The sequence below is a fragment of the Schistocerca serialis genome, chromosome 2, assembly GCF_023864345.2.
Source record: "Schistocerca serialis cubense isolate TAMUIC-IGC-003099 chromosome 2, iqSchSeri2.2, whole genome shotgun sequence".
NCBI classification, from domain to species: domain Eukaryota; kingdom Metazoa; phylum Arthropoda; class Insecta; order Orthoptera; family Acrididae; genus Schistocerca; species Schistocerca serialis.
The window spans coordinates 1,107,969,152-1,107,989,044 of NC_064639.1; the positions used below are offsets into that span (position 1 = coordinate 1,107,969,152).

The window sequence follows — 19,893 nt, forward strand, 5'->3', positions numbered from 1 at the left end:
TAAAACCTGCATTTGTCCCAAGCTACGCTCAAGTTATCTGTGAAAACTCCGTAAAAATTTGTGGCAGTTTTGGCGATTAGCTTATTCAAACAGAAGACAGACAGACATGAGAGCTTTAGATAAAAATTTAAATCACAATATCTTTATTCTGAGATCCGATTCTGATGAAATAAAAAAATGTCCGATCCCCAAGCTATGCTCAAGTTACTTATGAAAACCGCATGAAAATTGGCCGAGCAGTTTTGAAGATTAACATGTTGAAACAGGCACAATAGTTTTATTATTATTTACTGATGTTTCATAAATTATAACCTCTGTTCACACAAAGTGTAGGGTAATCAACTCATTGTCTTAGAAGAGCAAATGATAAATTCCTTAAATTTATATCATACTTTTTATATTGTATACTGTATATAATAGTGATGAAGCACTGAAATTTTATGCACTCTTGTGGATTATCATGTTCTTTCTTCCCAAAACTAATATGAACAAAATGTATAAACCTTAATATTAAAGAATGAGCACACAACTCTTATCAGTCTGCAAGCCCCTTTCTACAACTGCATATGTGCATATAAAACAGAAATCACCTGTGCTAAGTGTGTCTTGAAGATTATTTTGACTTAAGTAAAAAGCAGAAAAAAGGTTGGTTGTAGACTACACCGGCATACAATGTGGACAATTAATGTTAAATGTATGTAGAATGTTCTACAAAGAATATGTAACTTACCAGTTCATCCTTTTTTCTGAAGCCTGTAAAACATACGACTAGGCCGGCCATTGCGTGACAATAGAGAGGTCTTGTATTGTGCGGTAATGTATCACCTTTCTCAGCACACTCTTGTAGTGCAGTAGGTCCCATAATCCTTAAAAACATAACACATGTTTCAAACCAAATAATCACGTACATTGTGTGTGTGTGTGTGTGTGTGTGTGTGTGTGTGTTCTAGCACACAGGCTGCAGTAAAATGGCAATGGCAGCAGCATTCAAAATGGCCCGTCATATTTTTTCTTCAATATCATATTCAGTTTTTTACTTTGATCATAATTATGATTGATGCTAATTTTTTTTCTCCTTTTTACGATGCTGTACTAGGATTTACAAATTAGAGAATTCCTACACTAAATCAGAAACTGACTCCATTGATGACAACAAGGATTTAGTTCCTGAGACAAGTGAAGATGAAGATGGCAACATTATGAACAAGGACGGTAAGTGGAGGAGGGTTGAGGTCCTGATCAAAGTCAATCCAAGATGTCCACTAGGAATGGAACCAAGTGAAAGGTTGCCAATTTTTCATCTTCTGTAAGTTGGTCAGCTGTGAACATTCTAAAGGGGAGAGGAAGTCCCACTACTTACATTTGCCAATGAGCAGATGACTGACATTACTGCGTTCCATTTTATTTTTGATGAAGCAGTGCTACAACTGTTGAAGAAACACACACACAATAAAATTCTTGAAAGGTACTAAAGAATTATGACTGATGTCGCTTGAGGAACCAGAAAAATCTACAGCTGGGGTGTCATTTGTACAAAAGGTACATCTGCAGATACTCTTTGATCACATTCTTGGGGCCTGCTTCAATCAACATTATGCCCAGGACCAGATTTCTGTGGTTAGATGAAAATTCAACCCAATCTGAATGCCTGACGGCCCTCAAATTCATTCTTATCTCTGAAATTTCGAGAAAGTTCATGTAAAACAGAATTATTTACCATCCAGGAGAAAATATAATCACAGATGACAAACTACAAACACACAAAACAAGATTCAGTTTCCCCCAATTCATGCCCAAGGAACCAGACAAATAAGGTCTCAAATTTTGGATTGCTGCCGGTGTAGCGACAAAGTCTACAGGTTGAGTCACCTTAGCTTCCCTTTTATTTCATGAACAGTTCCAGAATCAATCGCGATACTGAAGCAAGTATATCATTCTATTTAAAAAATCATACTTGCTTTAATATCTCTATCAACAGAAGTCTTAAGACACTTTATTACATACCACTGTACACACTCATCATCATCATTTGTCAAAAACCTTATTTTGATACCTGGAATCATTCAGGAAATAAAAGGGTTGTGACATGACTCACTTTGTATATTAATGCTTTCTCAAATCTTGGGAAAGAGGATATGGGTAGAGAGAAGCAGCTACTCACAAGTCCATAGTTCTGGATCTTGTGGAAATACTTCGCAATCTGGGAAGAAACATGACAACAAACAACCACTTCACATATCTTCGACTTGCTAAGAAGCTCATGGACAAGGAACAACATTGTCACAAAATATCTGATGAGGTAAAGAAGCCAAATGCTAGAATACATTCCATCACCACCCTGTGACAGACTGGCAACACAGACTGCACCATGACTGTATACCATGATAAGAAAAATTAAAATGTCTTTCTTCTGAGTCAAAGCATGTTGAAGTAGTAATAAGCAAAGAAGGATAGAAGAAACATGAAACTGCAACATACTACAATGCAAAAAAAGTATATGGTGGACATGGTTGATCAAATAACCTGTTAATGTAATACAAAGGTTGCATGTGGGAGATGGCAGGTGCATGTCTTACACAACTTACAGGACACAGTGGTTGGTTGGTTGGTTGGTTGAGGTTTAAGGGACCAAACAGCAAGGTCATCAGTCCCTTGTTTCAAATATGCGCCATTCCGCTAATGGGCCAACTCAGTAAAGTCAGAACAATAAAACGGAAAAAGGGAAAAAACGTAAAAAGGCAGTCATGTTGTCAATGGTAAAAAACAAAATGAGGGAAGCCTGTAAGAGAACGAACCCAACACTATGCTGAAGCAGCATAGGCAAGACCACCTGTGACTTGGAAGGTACAACTGCTATAATGTAGAAAGTACGTATGGGAATAGAAAGACTAACCAAGCCTTTTTTTTTTAATAATAATAATAAGAAAAAAAATAATAAAAAAAAGGTAAAAAACAGAGTAAAAGGGGAAGGAAAGAGGAATTCGGTCAGGGAGGTGAATCAGGAATCTCCAAACACTGCTTACAGTGGGAGACACCCAAACACTCACCGCCCTGCCCCAACACCAGAGAGAGATTAAAAACCTTAAAACTGAGAATAAAAACCACTTTCCCGGAGGAAACCGAGAACCAGAGAGACCATCCACGAATTGTCAGCCAATATCAAAGGTAAAGTGTGGGGGAGCCTGTACTTAGCACGCAGATCCAAAAGAAGGGGGCATTCAATCAAAATGTGGGCTACTGACTGGAAGGCTCCACAACCACATAGTGGGGGCGGTTCATCACGCAAAAGAAAACCATGGGTCAACCGAGTATGGCCAATGCGGAGACGACACAGTGTGGTCAAGTCCTTTCGGGAGATGCGAAAGGAAGAACGCCACAGGCCTGGTGTCACCTTAATTGCACGAAGTTTATGAGACAGGGGAGTAGCCTCCCAAGAATTGGCCCATGACTGTGCAAAGTGGGATTTGATGTGAAGCCGTAAATCCGCTGCAGGAGGGGCTACAGAAAACGGGGGGTAAGTAACTGCTCCCCCAGCCAAACGATCAGCGAGCTCATTACCCGGGATACCCACATGGCCAGGGACTCAAAGGAAGTCAATAGAACAAGCAGCACGGTGAATATCAGCGAGATGGTCATGGATGGCAGAGACCAAGGGATGGCGCGAAAAACACCGGTCAATAGCAAGAAGGCCACTCATCGAGTCCGTGTATAACAGAACGCGGTTGTGTTGGGACTGTTTAATAAAGGTAAGGGCCTGGGAAATTGCCATCAATTCCGCAGTAAGCACCCCACATGTAGGTGGCAGCAGATGGCTTTCCGTTCCAACAGAGGACGTGAAGGCATACCCAACACGATCAGCAGATTTAGAGCCATCAGTGTAAAAAAACAACAGCATCCCAAAACTCCCATAAAATTTGGCGGAAAAAGGAACAGAACACCACTGGGGGGGATGGAATCTTTCGGACCGCGGCGGAGATCCATCCGAAGTCAAGGCCGAGGAACTAACCAAGGAGGGGTGGAGGGGAGGGAGCGAGGAAGACAGGACAAAGAAGGAAGCTGAAAATCACGGCAAAGAGACGCAAGGCGCAGCCCAACTGGTAAACCTGCCCGAGGGCGGGAGTCGGGTGGGCGACGTCCATGGTCTGGGAACAGGATAGAATAGGAAGGATGAGTGGGAGAGGAACGGATAGTGAGTGCATAAGACACCAGAAGCTGGGACCGCCGAACAGAAAGGGGGAGGGATCCCAGCTTCAACCAGGAGACTATCAACAGAGCTAGTAGGGAAGGCACCGGTGGCCAAACGGATACCACGATGGTGGACTGGATCCAGCACGTGCAGTGTGGAAGGAGCAGCTGAACCATAAACTTGACAACCATAGTCCAAGTGAGACAGAACTAGAGCACGATAAAGACGGAGGAGGAGGGAACGGTCCGCACCTCAAGAGGAGTGGGCAAGGAAGCGAAGGACATTGAGTTTACGGAAACATCCTACCTTCAGGAGTCTGATATGGGGCAGCCAAGTGAGCTTGTTGTCGAAAAGAAGACCCAGGAAATGAAACTGTGTGACCACAGGCAATCGTTGTGCAGCGAGATAGAGCTCTGGATCAGGGTGGATCGTAGTACGGCGACAGAAGTGGACCACTCGCAATTTTAAAGGAGAGAACTGAAACCCGTGTGAGAGGGTCCATGCAGAGGCACGCCGTATAGCTACCTGGAGCTGCCGCTTTGCAGATGCCATCGAGGAGGAACTAACCCAAATGCAGAAATCATCCACATACAGGACAGGGGCGACCAAGGGACCGACAGAGGCTACAAGTCCATCGATAGCAATGAGGAAAAGAAGGACACTCAAGACAGAACCCTGTGGGATGTCCGTCTCCTGGGTCCGTGGAGAACTAAAAGCAGTACCAACTCGAACTCTGAATGACCGATGGATCAGGAACTGGCAGATAAAAATCGGGAGTGGGGCCCGAAGACCCCACTGATGAAGGGTAAGTAAGATGTGATGGCGCCAGGCCGTGTCATAGTCCTTGCGAAGGTCAAAAAACACTGCAACCAAATGACGGCGCTGGGAAAAAGCCTGCCGAACTGCGGATTCCAAGCGAAGTAAATGATCGATTGAAGACCGTCCCTCTCGAAAGCCACACTGGTAAGGCGACAATAGATCCTGAGATTCGAGGACCCAATTGAGCCGACGGGCTACCAACCGTTCAAGTAACTTACAAACAACATTGGTCAAACTAATTGGCCGATAGCTGTCAACAGATAGGGGGTTCTTACCAGGCTTAAGGACAGGAATCACAATGCTATCCCTCCACTGAGAAGGGAAGTCACCCTGGAGCCAGATACGGTTAAACACCTGAAGAAGATGTTGCCGTTGTGGAGCACTGAGATGTTGAAGCAGTTGGTTATGAATGGAATCTGGGCCAGGGGCCGTATCATGAGAAGAAGATAGAGCAGAAAGAAATTCCCATTCAGTAAAAGGTTCGTTGTAAGATTCTGACTCACAAGGGGCGAAACATAAGGTGGAAGCTTCAGCCAGCTGTTTTTGATGAAGAAAAGCAGCTGGATAGGAGGCTGACACTGACGCCATTGCAAAATGGGTCGCAAGATGTTCTGCAAGAACTAATGGGTCCGTACAAATGCCATCTGGGAGGTGAAGGCCTGGGAGGGTGGACTGCCGATGGCAACCTTGGAGAGAACAAAGTGTAGCCCATACCCGTGACAGAGGGACAGTAGAACCAAGGGAAGAAACAAATCGTTCCCAACATATCCGCTTACCCTGTTTGATTAAATAACGGGCTTTAGCACGGAGGCGTTTAAAGGTAGTAAGGCTGCCTACGGATGGGTGCCTCTTAAAGTGTTGCAAAGCTCAACGGCGATCATGGATGGCAATGGCAATGGCTGTACTCCACCACGGGACTTGCCGGCGACGAAATGGTCCAGATGAGCGCGGGGCAGCAAGGCTAGCAGCGTGAACAATCGCATCAGACACGTCACATAGGACGTCATCAATACAACCTGACAAAGAGGGAGAAAACTCGACCTGTGCAGTGTATAGAGGCCAATCGGCGCGGTGGAAAGAGCAATGAGGTAACCTGTCCATCGGGGAGCGGGAAGGGAGCGTGATAATCAACGGGAAATGGTCACTATCACAAAGGTCGGCATGTGGCGACCAGTGTAATGAAGGGAGGAGAGAGGGAGAAGAAAGAGAAAGATCAATGGCAGAAAAGGTACCATGACCGGCACTGAAATGAGTAGGGGAGCCATCATTAAGAAGGCACAGGTCGTGGTCTGCAATAAATTGGTCTATAAGAAGACCTCGTCTAGATGGAAAGACACTGCCCCACAAAGGATGATGAGCAGTAAAATCCCAAAGGAGGAGGAAGGGAGGAGGAAGTTGCTGAAGAAGGGTGGTTAAGGCAGCAGGTGTAAGAGTCCTGTCAGGAGGGAGATAAAGATTGCAAACTGTGACTGCAGAGTCTATGTGGACCCTAACAGCAACCGCTTCCAATGTAGTTTGGAGAGGAATCCACATGCTAGCAATGTCTGTACGGACCAACGTACAAACGCCACCAGAAGCCCGCAAGGGTCCGACCCAATTTCGACAGAAAACACTGAACCCACGGAGGGTCGGTGAGTGAGCATCAGTAAAATGAGATTCCTGGAGAACCACACAAGCTGCAGAGTAGGACGAAAGAAGGGATTTCAATTCCGGAAGGTGACGATACTATCCATTACAATTCCATTGGAGAACCACAGAACGATGGTTTAAATGAGGGCTGAACACAGTAAATCCAGTCATACCGCTGGGTCCCCACCCGTCACCGACAAGGAGGGGGCGACATCCATGAACGACAGGTCAGAATCCGGTTGTGAAGTCGGGGAAGGGACCTCCGGTGACACCAGAGGCTCTTTGTCCCGGGACTTATGTTTCTTCTTCTTTTCAGGCTGAGATCGAGGAGGGCTGTGTGGCATAAAGGAGCCAGCTGCAGCAAGATCAGGAACAGAAAGAGACCGGGCGACCTGGGGGCCGACAGACCGCGGCTCTCGCGGTCGTCGCGCGGCAGCAGACCTTTGACCTGGAAGGTGCCGGGAAGGGGCATCCCGGGAGAGGCGCCCTTGACCGGCAGACGCCGAAGGAGTGGGACACTTCTCCGGCTGGGGAGGGGGAGCAGCACCCATAGGAGAAGGTGTGGGAGCCGCAGGGGAGGGGGGGAGGAGAGGGGTCCGGGATGGGGGTAAGGAAGGGGTGAAGATGTAACCAAGGCGTAACTAGATGTCATGGACACAGGGTGCAGTCGTGCATATTTCTTACGGGCCTCTGTGTAGGTTAAACGATCGAGGGACTTATACTACTGTATCTTTTTTTCTTTCTTATATACTGGGCAATCTGGTGAACGTGGAGAATGACTACCATGACAATTTACACATACAGGAGGGGGAACACAGGGACTCCCCTCATGGAGTGGACGTCCACAGTCACCACAGAGAGGGGCCTGGGAACAGCGAGAAGACATGTGGCCAAAATGCAAGCACTTAAAACACCTCATAGGAGGTGGGATGTACGGGCTTCACATCACAGCGATAGACCATAATCTTAATTTTCTCAGGGAGGGTATCCCCTTCAAAGGCCAGGATAAAGGCACCAGTATCAATACGACTGTCTTTAGGACCCTTCTGAACACGCCGAACAAAGTGAACACCCCGCCGTCCGAGATTGTCCCGAAGTTCCTCATCAGTTTGAAGGATGAGGTCCCTGTGAAAAATCACACCTTGTACCATATTTAGAGACTGGTGAGGGGTAATGGACACAGGAATTGTGCCAAGATGGGTACAGGCACGAAGGGCAGCAGATTGGGCAGCTGAAGCAGTTTTTATCAGCAACGAACCCGACCGCATCTTGCTCAGGGAGTCCACTTCGCCAAACTTGTCTTCAATGTGTTCCACAAAGAATAAAGGTTTGAAACTGGTGAAAGTATCTCCATTAGTCCTGGTGCAAACTAGATAATGGGGGAAAGGTTTTGCCCCTAGACGATGGGCCTGACCCTCTTCCCCGGGGTAGCCATGGAAGAGAAGGCCGAAGGGGCAAGAGAAGCAGCACTTGAGGAATCAGTTCCACGCAGAGAGACGGCCGGAGAAGAACGGCCAGAGTTTTGGACCCATATGCATTTCATCTGCATAGCGTCCGCCCTGATACCACCCACTCCGATCAGGGGTTCTCCTCACGGGCGCCACCCAGCCACAGCAAGGGCCGTCTGGCACGGCGGCCATTGCCGGGAGTTCCGATGCTCCAGGATGACGAGCAACCACTCCAAGGCATGCATGAGGAGGTCACAGCTCAGGTATCAGAAGTGTGATCCCTGTGTGTTCAGGGGGCTCAACCAAAAGGGTACATAGCGACCCCACCACACGGGCTGGCTACCATGCTGGCTATGCACCCTAGCATCAGACAACGACATGAAAGAAAAGGTGGAATGTACTAGGAGGGCGCACGTTGGAGACACTAGGTAAGGTGCTCTTCCCCAAATGGCTCACACTACGGAGGAGAAATTTTGTAATGGAGGTCAAACCCCAGGGGGGGACCAAGGAATGCCAAAAGGAGGAGATGATTACGCAACAAAGCCGGAGTGTAAAACCAGGAGGATAGCGGGGGCCAACATAAGCAAGGACACCAATAGAGGGAGAGGAGTGGGCGAGGGGAAAGGAGCATGGAGGGGAAAGGAGGGGAAGGGAAAGGAAATGCAGCCCAGGAGAGAAAGAAGGCTGCAATGACTCGGGGCCCCGTGCTCGCCACGCACGTATCCACAAAAGAGTTGTGGACCCCCTGGGGGGGGGGGGGGGGGGGGGGGGGGGGGGGGGGACAGGACACAGTGGCAAGAAGTGCATTGCTAATCTACAAAATAGCAACAAACAACAAAATGGGATGGAAGAAGTTCGTATGTTAGCTGGTGAATAAACTCAAGGTAACGGAAGAGCAACACGAAGAACAGACAAAAAAAGAGGACACAGGACCAAAATCATCCTGACAGCAGAAGTAGTATCAAATCAGTCTCCGAAAAGGCAACAAGATCTGTGACAACTGCGTTAAGGTCCACAAAGCCATATATGAAAAAAAATGTGTGCATTTAACTGAAATCACCTGCGTTTAATACATCTAGTGGGTTCTTATGACTTGAATGAAAAGTACAACAAAGCCACGTGTAGAACACATGCAAGTATAATAGGGATTCCTAATGCTGTGTAATCCTGCTCTATGTTACTTTTCCACTGTGTGCGAGGTCGGCTCAATTGTCTTGTTGCTCGGAAGGTGCCTTCAATTGCCTTCTTAAGAAAATTCTGTTGGTTTCCATTCCAGCCACATGCCCAGCCCATTGCTGTCTCCTACTTTTTAATTTCTGGATGACAGTGGGTTGCTTTATGAAGTTCATCAGTTTAGTTATCTTCAGAAGTATAAATATAAAAAACATAAACAATGGATACAATGAGAGAATATCCTCAGGATCAAGATGTCTGCATGCTCTAAGCAGCCCACTCAAAAGTTAAGCTTTGTCAGTCAGCACAAAGATGAAAATATATAACACCATCGCATGCCCAGTAGTACTGTATGGTTCAGAAAGCTGGATGCTTACCAAGAAGGAAAGAGAAAAACTGAATGTTTTCAAAAGAAAGTGATGAGAAAAATCTGGTGACCTGTGTTGGAGAATGACACCTGGAGGAGTTCAAAAGAACACTGAAATTTACCTACAAACAGTTAATATACGAAAATCTATAGTCTAGGAAATGTGTTAGCAAGAGCAATGATAATTAGGTATGATATCTTTTTGTTGGGATAAGTTACATAAGTACAATGTACTATCAATTATAGACTGTAATTCAGGACTTGAAAACTGCAGATAATCTAATTCCATGGATAGCACACAAAGTACACAGTAATGTATTAGAGTTGTTCAAAAACAAAAATTAATTACAATGCTATAATTAAAATCACTTAACTTTATTCTATTTTATTCATAGTATTGTTTGTGAGATACAGTACTCACAAAGAACGTGCAAGCCAATTTCACATTACACTACACTAATGTGAAACAAAATAGTCTTGAGTTTATTTCTGTCTCAGTGAGGTAGCTTGTCTTTTATACATCTCACTACATATTTTACTCAACACCAACTTGCCAGAAAGGTGAGTGCCTTCTTGCTGTTCCAGGTAGTCCTGTAATCCTTCAGCACATTTGAAGTGCTGATGCATGACTGATTAATGTTTCTGGAATTAGGGGAATGTAGTCATCTTCATCACTGTCATTCACCACCTCAGATTTTCTTCATACTCACTGAGCAATAGCACTGTCACTCAACATCGCATCACCTGGCTCAGTGCAGTTCACATCAAACCATTCAGAAATAGTTTCTTTTCAACAGTTTGACAACCTCTGGAGGTCTTTTCAAAACTGCAGCTAACGCTGCTAATGAGTAGACTTCTTCATCATCAGAACCACTGATTTCATCAAGTTTAGGATTAATGTTTTTACATGACTTTGCCTTGGCTGATTGTTTTACTTTGCACCACAACTTCGACACATTAAATTGCATCTAGCACAATCAATTGTTTCCAAAACATTTGAAGATTGTTTGTTGCCCAATCAATAAGTCTTTATAGCAGATTACCTCTATAAATTTTCTTCATTGTAGCAATGATACCCTGATCCATTGGCTGAATTAAGGCCATCACATTGGGGTGTAAATGTTTTACAAATATCATCCCATCATTCAATTTAAGAAAAAGTGCATTCAGGTGTGATTGTGCATTGTCCAGTAACAATACAGCCCTTGCAAGTAGACCCTTCAACATTCTTGCACCTGTGGTACAAAGCAATTATGGAACCATGTTTGAAATATTGTGTGGTCCATCCAGGCCCCTTTCTGGTGAAAACAGTGGACAGGTAAATTGCGAATTTCTTTTCCATTGAAACGGCTCATTTTTAGCTTTACCTATTATAAAAAGTTTCACTTTATGTAATCCTGTACCATTAACACTACACAATTACCGTTTCCTTACTGATTTATGACAAGCCACGCTATGATCTGCCTCAAAAGCTGAAGTCTCTGTTGGCAGACACTTCCAGAACAGTCCAGTTTCGTCCGCATTATATATTTACTCCAGTTCTATATTTTCTTGTGCAATAAACTCCTGGAAACCATTACAAAATTCTGAAGCAGCCTTATAATTTACAAGTAACTTTCCTCCTTGGATGGGAATCTCCTGAACCACAATACCGTTTAAATCTTGATAGCCAAACCGGAAGATACATTAAAATCTGCTTCAATCCTCAAAGATTTGAAGAAATGCTGGGCCTGTTTGGTGTATATTGGGTCGCAAACTTGTGTGCCCTCCACCCTTTCCTGGTGACACCATATGGCTTTATCCAGTTGTTCATATGTAGGCATTTTCATAGCCTTCCACTTTGACATACTTTTAGAGCAGTCATTCTGCTAGCAAATTGAATTAGTTTGTTTTTGTTTTTTTCTGAATATCATGGAGTGTAGTTTCACCTACACTGTAACTCAGAGCGAGAGTCAGCGTATCAATATTGCCTTCAAGTTTGCATATTATTTCCAGTTTCTGCTGTATCAGCACAACAACACGTTTTTGCTTTACAGAAACTGTTGGGTACTAACAGAAAACCAAATTACTACAGTATCCACCGCAACAATACACTCCAGTGCTTACGGTGTTTGAGCAGCACATTGTTTACTTCACTTGTGTTGTAACTTGACATCATTGATCGGTAACCAGTCCTGGGTAAACAAAGAATTTCAGCAAAAAGCTTAAGCAGCCTTTCTTTTTTTTAAATAGAAGGGGGAGGGGGGACGGCAAATGGGCATGTGGATAACCCACTCATATAAATCGAGAGTTTACTGTAACATACTAATTATCATGTTAAATAATTGTCATAATAACTTCCAAAACTTATGAGTCAAATATGAGAATGTTTTATGACACCTTTCCATTGTTTTCAGACTGTCAGAAACTCAGCCTTTCTCGTGTTACAGGAGGTAAGCAGTGTACGTGGTAATAATGTTAAGGAGAAAGTAAACTTCAGACAAAAGTATAGAGGACAAGTAAACTGAAACAACATTTAGTGTAAAAACTCGAACTGGTATGATTTCGTGTTTCCTTTAAGGAAAAATGAATTGTGGCATTTGTATTACTCTCAATTGATCTAGATAATAATAATAATAATAATAATAATAATAATAATAATAATAATCTGTTAGAACGAGCAGAAACTAGCAAAATACACAAAGCAATCACCCACATAAATACATCGGCTACACCACTACAATTTCATAACCACCTCTACAACCCTTTAGATCACATAACATCAACAGATACAAAGAAAGTAAATTGGAAAAAGAAAACACTACATGGCAAGCACCCGTATCATCTAACACAGCCACACATCGATCAAGACGCATCCAACACATGGCTAAGAAGAGGCAATATATACAGTGAGACAGAAGGATTCATGATTGCAATACAGGATCAAACAATAAACACCAGATATTACAGCAAGCATATTATTAAAGATCCCAATACCACAACAGATAAATGCAGAATTTGCAAACAACAAATAGAAACAGTAGATCACATCACAAGCGGATGTACAATACTAGCAAATACAGAATACCCCAGAAGACATGACAACGTCGCAAAAATAATACATCAACAGCTTGCCTTACAACATAAACTTTTAAAACAACACGTTCCTACATACAAGTATACACCACAAAATGTACTGGAGAATGATGAATACAAATTATACTGGAACAGAACCATTATAACAGATAAAACAACGCCACGTAACAAACCTGACATCATACTCACCAATAAAAAGAAGAAATTAACACAACTAATTGAAATATCCATACCCAATACAGCAAATATACGGAAGAAAACAGGAGAAAAAATTGAAAAATACATCCAACTGGCTGAGGAAGTCAAGGACATGTGGCATCAGGATAAAGTTGACATTATACCAATTATACTTTCAACTACAGGAGTCATACCACGCAATATCCACCAGTACATCAATGCAATACAGCTACATCCAAACTTATATATACAACTTCAGAAATCCGTAATTATTGATACATGTTCAATTACCCGAAAGTTCCTAGACGCAATGTAACATATACCGTACAGTTAAAAGGAAGTGACGCTTGATCAAGGTCCGCGTCACTTTCATTCCGAACCAGACCTAAGGTCTGAGAAAGGAAAGATAATAATAATAATAATAATAATAATAATAATAATAATAATAATAATACTATTACCAGGTATTACAAGGATATTAGATCTGTCTGATTACAAGAATATTACTCATCTGACTAGTGCCAAAGCAAAATCTTATCATCCATTCTTAACTATTATGGGGCTTATTGTAACTGAGCAGCACAATGTGTCATTTGTTGCCCAAAGAACAACTTCACAAGCCACAGTGAGGCACTAGGGATATAAAAGCCAACAGTCCTGCTCTTGCGTCCCATGGGGAATTATTAACAATACACCAATCTGTCTACTGCAGGCACCTCTGTAGTGCAGGTACTATATTAGTAAGTTGCATTAAATACACCCCCCCCCCCCCCCCATGAACCATAGACCTTGCCTTGCCGTTGGTGGGGAGGCTTGCGTACCTCAATGATACAGATAGCCGTACCGTAGGTGCAACCACAACGGAGGAGTATCTGTTGAGAGGCCAGACAAACGTGTGGTTCCTGAAGAGGGGCAGCAGCCTTTTCAGTAGTTGCAGGGGCAACAGTCTGGATGATTGACTGATCTGGCCTTGTAACACTAACCAAAATGGCCTTGCTGTTCTGGTACTGCGAACAGCTGAACAAGGGGAAACTACAGCCATAATTTTTCCCGAGGACATGCAGCTTTACTATATGATTAAATGATGATGGCGTCCTCTTGGGTAAAATATCCCGGAGGTAAAATAGTCCCCCATTCGGATCTCAGGGCGGGTACTACTCAGGAGCACGTTGTTATCAGTTGAAAGAAAACTGGCGTTCTACTGCTCGGAGCATGGAATGTCAGATCCCTTAATGGGGCAGATAGGTTAAAGTTAGATATAGTGGAAATTAGTGAAGTTCGGTGGCAGGAGGAACAAGACTTTTGGTCAGGTGAATACAGGATTATAAATACAAAATCAAATAGGGGTAATGAAGGAGTAGGTTTAATAATGAATAAAACAATAGCAGTGCGGGTAAGCTACTTCAAACAGCATAGTGAACGCATTATTGTGGCCAAGATAGATACGAAGCCCACGCCTACCACAGTAGTACAAGTTTATATGCCAACTAGCTCTGCAGATGACGAAAAGATTAATGAAATGTATGATGAGATGAAAGAAATTATTCAGATAGTGAATGGGGACGAAAATTTAATGGCCATGGGTGAATGAAACTCAATAGTAGGAAAAGGAAGAGAAGGAAACGTAGTAGGTGAATATGGAATGGGAGTAAGGAATGAAAGAGGAAGCCGCCTGGTAGAATTTTGCGCAGAGCATAACTTAATCATAGCTAACACTTGGTTTAAGAATCATGAAAGAAGGTTGTATACATGGAAGTTGCCTGGAGACACTGGAAGATTTCAGGTACATTATATAATAGCAAGACAGAGTTTTAGGAACCAGGTTTTAAATTGTAAGACATTTCCATGGGTTATGAACTGTAGATTAAAACTGAAGAAACTGCAAAAAGGTGGGAATTTAAGGAGATGGACCTGGATACACTGAAAGAACCAGAGGTTGTATAGAGTTTCAGGGAGAGCATAAGGGAACAATTGACAGGAATGGGGGAAAGAAATACAGTAGAAGAAGAAGAATGGGTAGCTTTGAGGGATGAAATTGTGAAGCAGCAGAGGATCAAGTAGGTAAAAAGACGAGGGCTAGTAGAAACCTTTGGGTAACAGAAGAAATATTGAATTTAATTGATGAAAGGAGAAAATATAAAAATGCAGTAAATGAAGCAGGCAAAAAGGAATACAAACGTCTAAAAATGAGATCGACAGGAAGTGCAAAATGGCTAAGCAGGGATGTCTAGAGGACAAATGTAAGGATGTAGAAGCTTATCTCACTAGGGGTAAGATAGAGACTGCCTACAGGAAAATTGAAGAGACCTTTGGAGAAAGGAGAACCACTTGCATGAATATCAAGAGCTCAGATGGAAATCCAGTTCTAAGCAAAGAAGGGAAAGCAGAAAGGTGGAAGGAATATATAGAGGGTCTATACAAGGGCGATGTACTTGAGGACAATATGATGGAAATGGAAGAGGATGTGGATGAAGATGAAACGGGAGATATGATATTGCGTGAAGAGTTTGACAGAGCACTGAAAGACCTGAGTCGAAACAAGGCCCCGAGAATAGACAACATTCCATTAGAACTACTGCCAGCCTTGGGAGAGCCAGTCCTGACAAAACTCTACCATCTGGTGAGCAAGATGTATGAAACAGGCGAAATACCCTCAGACTTCAAGAAGAATATAATAATCCCAATCCCAAAGAAATCAGGTGTTGACAGATGTGAAAATTACTGAACTATCAGTTTAATAAGTCACAGCTGAAAATACTAACGTGAATTCTTTACAGACAAATGGAAAAACTGATAGAAGCCAACCCCGGGGAAGATCAGTATGGATTCCGTAGAAATGTTGGAACAGGCGAGGCAATACTGACCCTACGACTTATCTTAGAAGATAGATTAAGGAAAGGCAAACCTACGTTTCTAGCATTTGTAGACTTAGAGAAAGCTTTTGACAATGTTGACTGGAATATTCTCTTTCAAATTCTGAAGGTGGCAGGGGTAAAATACAGGGAGCGAAAGGCTATTTACAATTTGTACAAAAAGCAGATGGCAGTTATAAGAGTTGAGGGGTATGAAAGGGAAGCAGTGGTTGGGAAGGAAGTGAGGCAGGGTTGTAGCCTCTCCCCATTGTTATTCAATCTGTATATTGAGCAAGCAATAAAGGAAACAAAAGAAAAGTTCGGAGTAGATATTAAAATCCATGGAGAAGAAATAAAAACTTTGAGGTTCGCCGATGACATTGTAATTCTGTCAGAGACAGCGAAGGACTTGGAAGAGCAGTTGAACGGAATGGACAATGTCATGAAAGGAGGGTATAAGATGAACATCAACAAAAGCAAAACGAGGATAATGGAATGTAGTCGAATTAAGTCAGGTGATGCTGAGGGAATTAGATTAGGAAATGAGTCACTTAAAGTAGTGAAGGAGTTTTGCTATTTGGGGAGCAAAATAACTGATGATGGTTGAAGTAGAGAGGATATAAAATGTTGCCTGGCAATGGCAAGGAAAGCGTTTCTGAAGAAGAAAAATTTGTTAACATCGAGTATAGATTTAAATGTCAGGAAGTCGTTTCTGAAAGTATTTGTATGGAGTGTAGCCATGTATGGAAGTGAAACGTGGACGATAAATAGTTTAGACAAGAAGAGAATAGAAGCTTTCAAAATGTGGTGCTGAAGATTAGATGGGTAGATCACATAACTAATGAGGAGGTACTGAATAGAATTGGGGAGAAGAGGAGCTTGTGGTACAACTTGACTAGAAGAAGGGATCAGTTGGTAGGACATGTTCCGAGACATCGAGGGATCACCAATTAAGTATTGGAGGGCAACGTGGAGGGTAAAAATCATAGAGGGAGACCAAGAGATGAATGATTCAGAAGGATGTAGGCTGCAGTAGGTACTGGGAGATGATGAGGCTTGCACAGGATACAGTAGCATGGAGAGCTGCATCAAACCAGTCTAAGGACTGAAGACAACAACAACATTTAATACAGTTTGTCAGTTGCATCAGATGACGCTACAGTTTTGTTGGTTACATTCATGACATTCCTAGCTGACAAGTGCACTGTGCATGGGGACTGACATTTATTTTAGTCCCATTATCAACATAGAGTACCATTATCCAAGTACAGGTCTTCCAATTAAACCATCGTCAGTCACGCTTACTCAAGGCATTTATTCAGTATCTTTGCTGGTCATTACTGGTTAATTGTCTTCTAGCAGCTTTAATCAAAAACGCAGGTCTACTTTACAAAACTTCGTAGTGAAGTTCACACAGAAGGGCTTGAAATTAACTACAAATTGCTGCTGCTAGTGCAAGCCTACTAACTGCATCTCTAAATAGAGAGTAATTTTTTTGTCTGATTTATATTTACTCATAAAAATAGTCATTAAACGTATGTTAACAATTTAAGGTTGAGGACGACGAGAGGGAGTTAGTAAAGAAAACAGGAAACACAAATCAGGAATCAAATACAAGTTTACAAACCTCTGTTCGGATCGATGAATAGCTTCAAACGCAGACCCAGAGAAATCATTTGTAATGAAAACTGTGTCACACGTTCCATCATTTAGGAACTCACTACCACTATCTGATTCCACAACAGGGATGCCAAATTTCTGAAAAAAATTTTTGAAGATTATTACAACAAAATCTATTTAGCTAGTGATAGGCAAATAACATATAATGGGTTTCTAAAAACTATGTAATTATTTATTACACAAATGTTGATAATTGCTTCTTTTAATGCAGTATGAATTCTCAATTACTGCTAAATACTATCACCACTGCTCTAGCAAGATCCTTTTTAAAAGATTGACAACTATAACTTGACTGAAATCAATGCTTTTCATTTACATGTATACTATTAAAGTAGTGATATGGCAAGCACATCTTCACATTTGCTCATCATTTCATAAATGAGCAACAAGGATGTGATACAGAACTACAGTTTGACAAAACATGGGGGACGGGAGTTGGTAGGGAGGGGGGAGATAGAGAGGAGGGGGGAGATAGAGAGGAGGGGGGAGATAGAGAGGAGGGGGGAGATAGAGAGGAGGGGGGAGATAGAGAGGAGGGGGGAGATAGAGAGGGGAAGAGGAATGAGGGTGATTGGGGACGAGGGGCTGAGGGTGTGTGGTGGTGGGGGCGAAAGGGGCGGAGGGGGTGTGGGGAGAGGGGCGGAGGGGGTGTGTGGGGGTGGGGGGAGAGGGGCGGAGGGGGTGTGTGGGGGTGGGGGAGAGGGGCGGAGGGGGTGTGTGGGGGTGGGGGAGAGGGGCGGAGGGGGTGTGTGGGGGTGGGGGGAGAGGGGCGGAGGGGGTGTGTGGGGGTGAGGGGAGAGGGGCAGAGGGGGTGTGTGGGGGTGGGGGGAGAGGGGCGGAGGGGGTGTGTGGGGGTGGGGGGAGAGGGGCGGAGGGGGTGTGCGGGGGTGGGGGGAGAGGGGCGGAGGGTTGGGGGGGGTGGCGGAGAGGGGCAGAGGGAGTGTGTGGGGTTGGGCGAAGAGGGGCAGAGGGGCGGAGGGGGTGTGTGGGGGTGGGGGAAGAGGGGCGGAGGGGGTGTGTGGGGGTGGGGGGAGAGGGGCGGAGGGGGGCGGAGGGGGTGTGTGGGGGTGGGGGGAGAGGGGCGGAGGGGGTGTGTGGGGGTGGGGGGAGAGGGGCGGAGGGGGTGTGTGGGGGTGGGGGGAGAGGGGCGGAGGGGGTGTGTGGGGGTGGGGGGAGAGGGGCGGAGGGGGTGTGTGGGGGTGGGGGGAGAGGGGCGGAGGGGGTGTGCGGGGGTGGGACGAGAGGGGCGGAGGGGGTGTGCGGGGGTGGGGGGGAGAGGGGCGGAGGGGGGGGGGGCGGAGGGGGTGTGTGGGGGTGGGGGAAGAGGGGCAGAGAGGGGCGGAGGGGGTGTGTGGGGGTGGGGGAAGAGGGGCAGAGAGGGGCAGAGGGGGTGTGTGGGGGTGTGGGTAGAGGGGCGGAGGGGGTGTGGGTAGAGGGGCGGAGGGGGTGGGGGGAGAGGGGCGGAGGGGGTGGGGGAGAGGGGCGGAGGGGGTGGGGGGAGAGGGGCGGAGGGGGTTGGGGTGAGGGGCGGAGGGGGTTGGGGTGAGGGGCGGACGGGGTGGGGGAGAGGGGCGGAGGGGGTGGGGGAGAGGGGCGGAGGGGGTGGGGGAGAGGGGCGGAGGGGGTGGGGGGAGAGGGGCGGAGGGGGTGGGGGGAGAGGGGCAGAGGGGGTGGGGGGGAGAGGGGCAGAGGGGGTGGGGGGAGAGGGGCGGAGGGGGTGGGGGGAGAGGGGCGGAGGGGGTGGGGGGAGAGGGGCGGAGGGGGTGGGGGGAGAGGGGCGGAGCGGGTGGGGGAGAGGGGCGGAGCGGGTGGGGGGAGAGGGGCGGAGGGGTTGGGGGGAGAGGGGCGGAGGGGGTGGGGGAGAGGGGCGGAGGGGGTGGGGGGAGAGGGGCGGAGGGGGGTGGGGGGAGAGGGGCAGAGGGGGTGGGGGGAGAGGGGCAGAGGGGGTGGGGGAGAGGGGCGGAGGGGGTGGGGGAGAGGGGCGGAGGGGGTGGGGGAGAGGGGCGGAGGGGGTGGGGGAGAGGGGCGGAGGGGGTGGGGAAGAGGGGCGGAGGGGGTGGGGAAGAGGGGCGGAGGGCGGAGGGGGTGGGGGAGAGGGGCGGAGGGGGTGGGGAAGAGGGGCGGAGGGGGTGGGGAAGAGGGGCGGAGGGGGTGGGGGAGAGGGGCGGAGGGGGTGGGGGAGAGGAGGGGCGGAGGGGGTGGGGGAGAGGAGGGGCGGAGGGGGTGGGTGAGAGGAGGGGCGGAGGGGGTGGGGGAGAGGGGCGGAGGGGGTGGGGGAGAGGGGCGGAGGGGGTGGGGGGAGAGGGGCGGAGGGGGTGGGGGGAGAGGGGCGGAGGGGTGGGGGGAGAGGGGCGGAGGGGTGGGGGGAGAGGGGCGGAGGGGTGGGGGGAGAGGGGCGGAGGGGTGGGGGGAGAGGGGCGGAGGGGTGGGGGGAGAGGGGCGGTGGGGGTGGGGGGAGAGGGGCGGTGGGGGTGGGGGGAGAGGGGC

At 46.2% G+C, this 19,893-nt stretch overlaps 1 protein-coding gene across 5 annotated transcripts in view; it reads right to left on the reverse strand.

The window, feature by feature from the left end:
* Positions 1–19,893, reverse strand: part of LOC126458564 (protein ECT2) — a 229,105-nt gene that overhangs the window by 170,211 nt on the left and 39,001 nt on the right. For all 5 annotated transcript variants that reach the window (XM_050095689.1, XM_050095688.1, XM_050095687.1 and 2 more), the window contains exons 3-4: positions 17,354–17,484; positions 731–866 (exon numbers count right to left, since the gene is read on the reverse strand). In XM_050095689.1, coding sequence (XP_049951646.1) covers positions 731–866; positions 17,354–17,484 — 267 coding nt within the window. The remainder of the gene's footprint in view (positions 1–730; positions 867–17,353; positions 17,485–19,893) is intronic.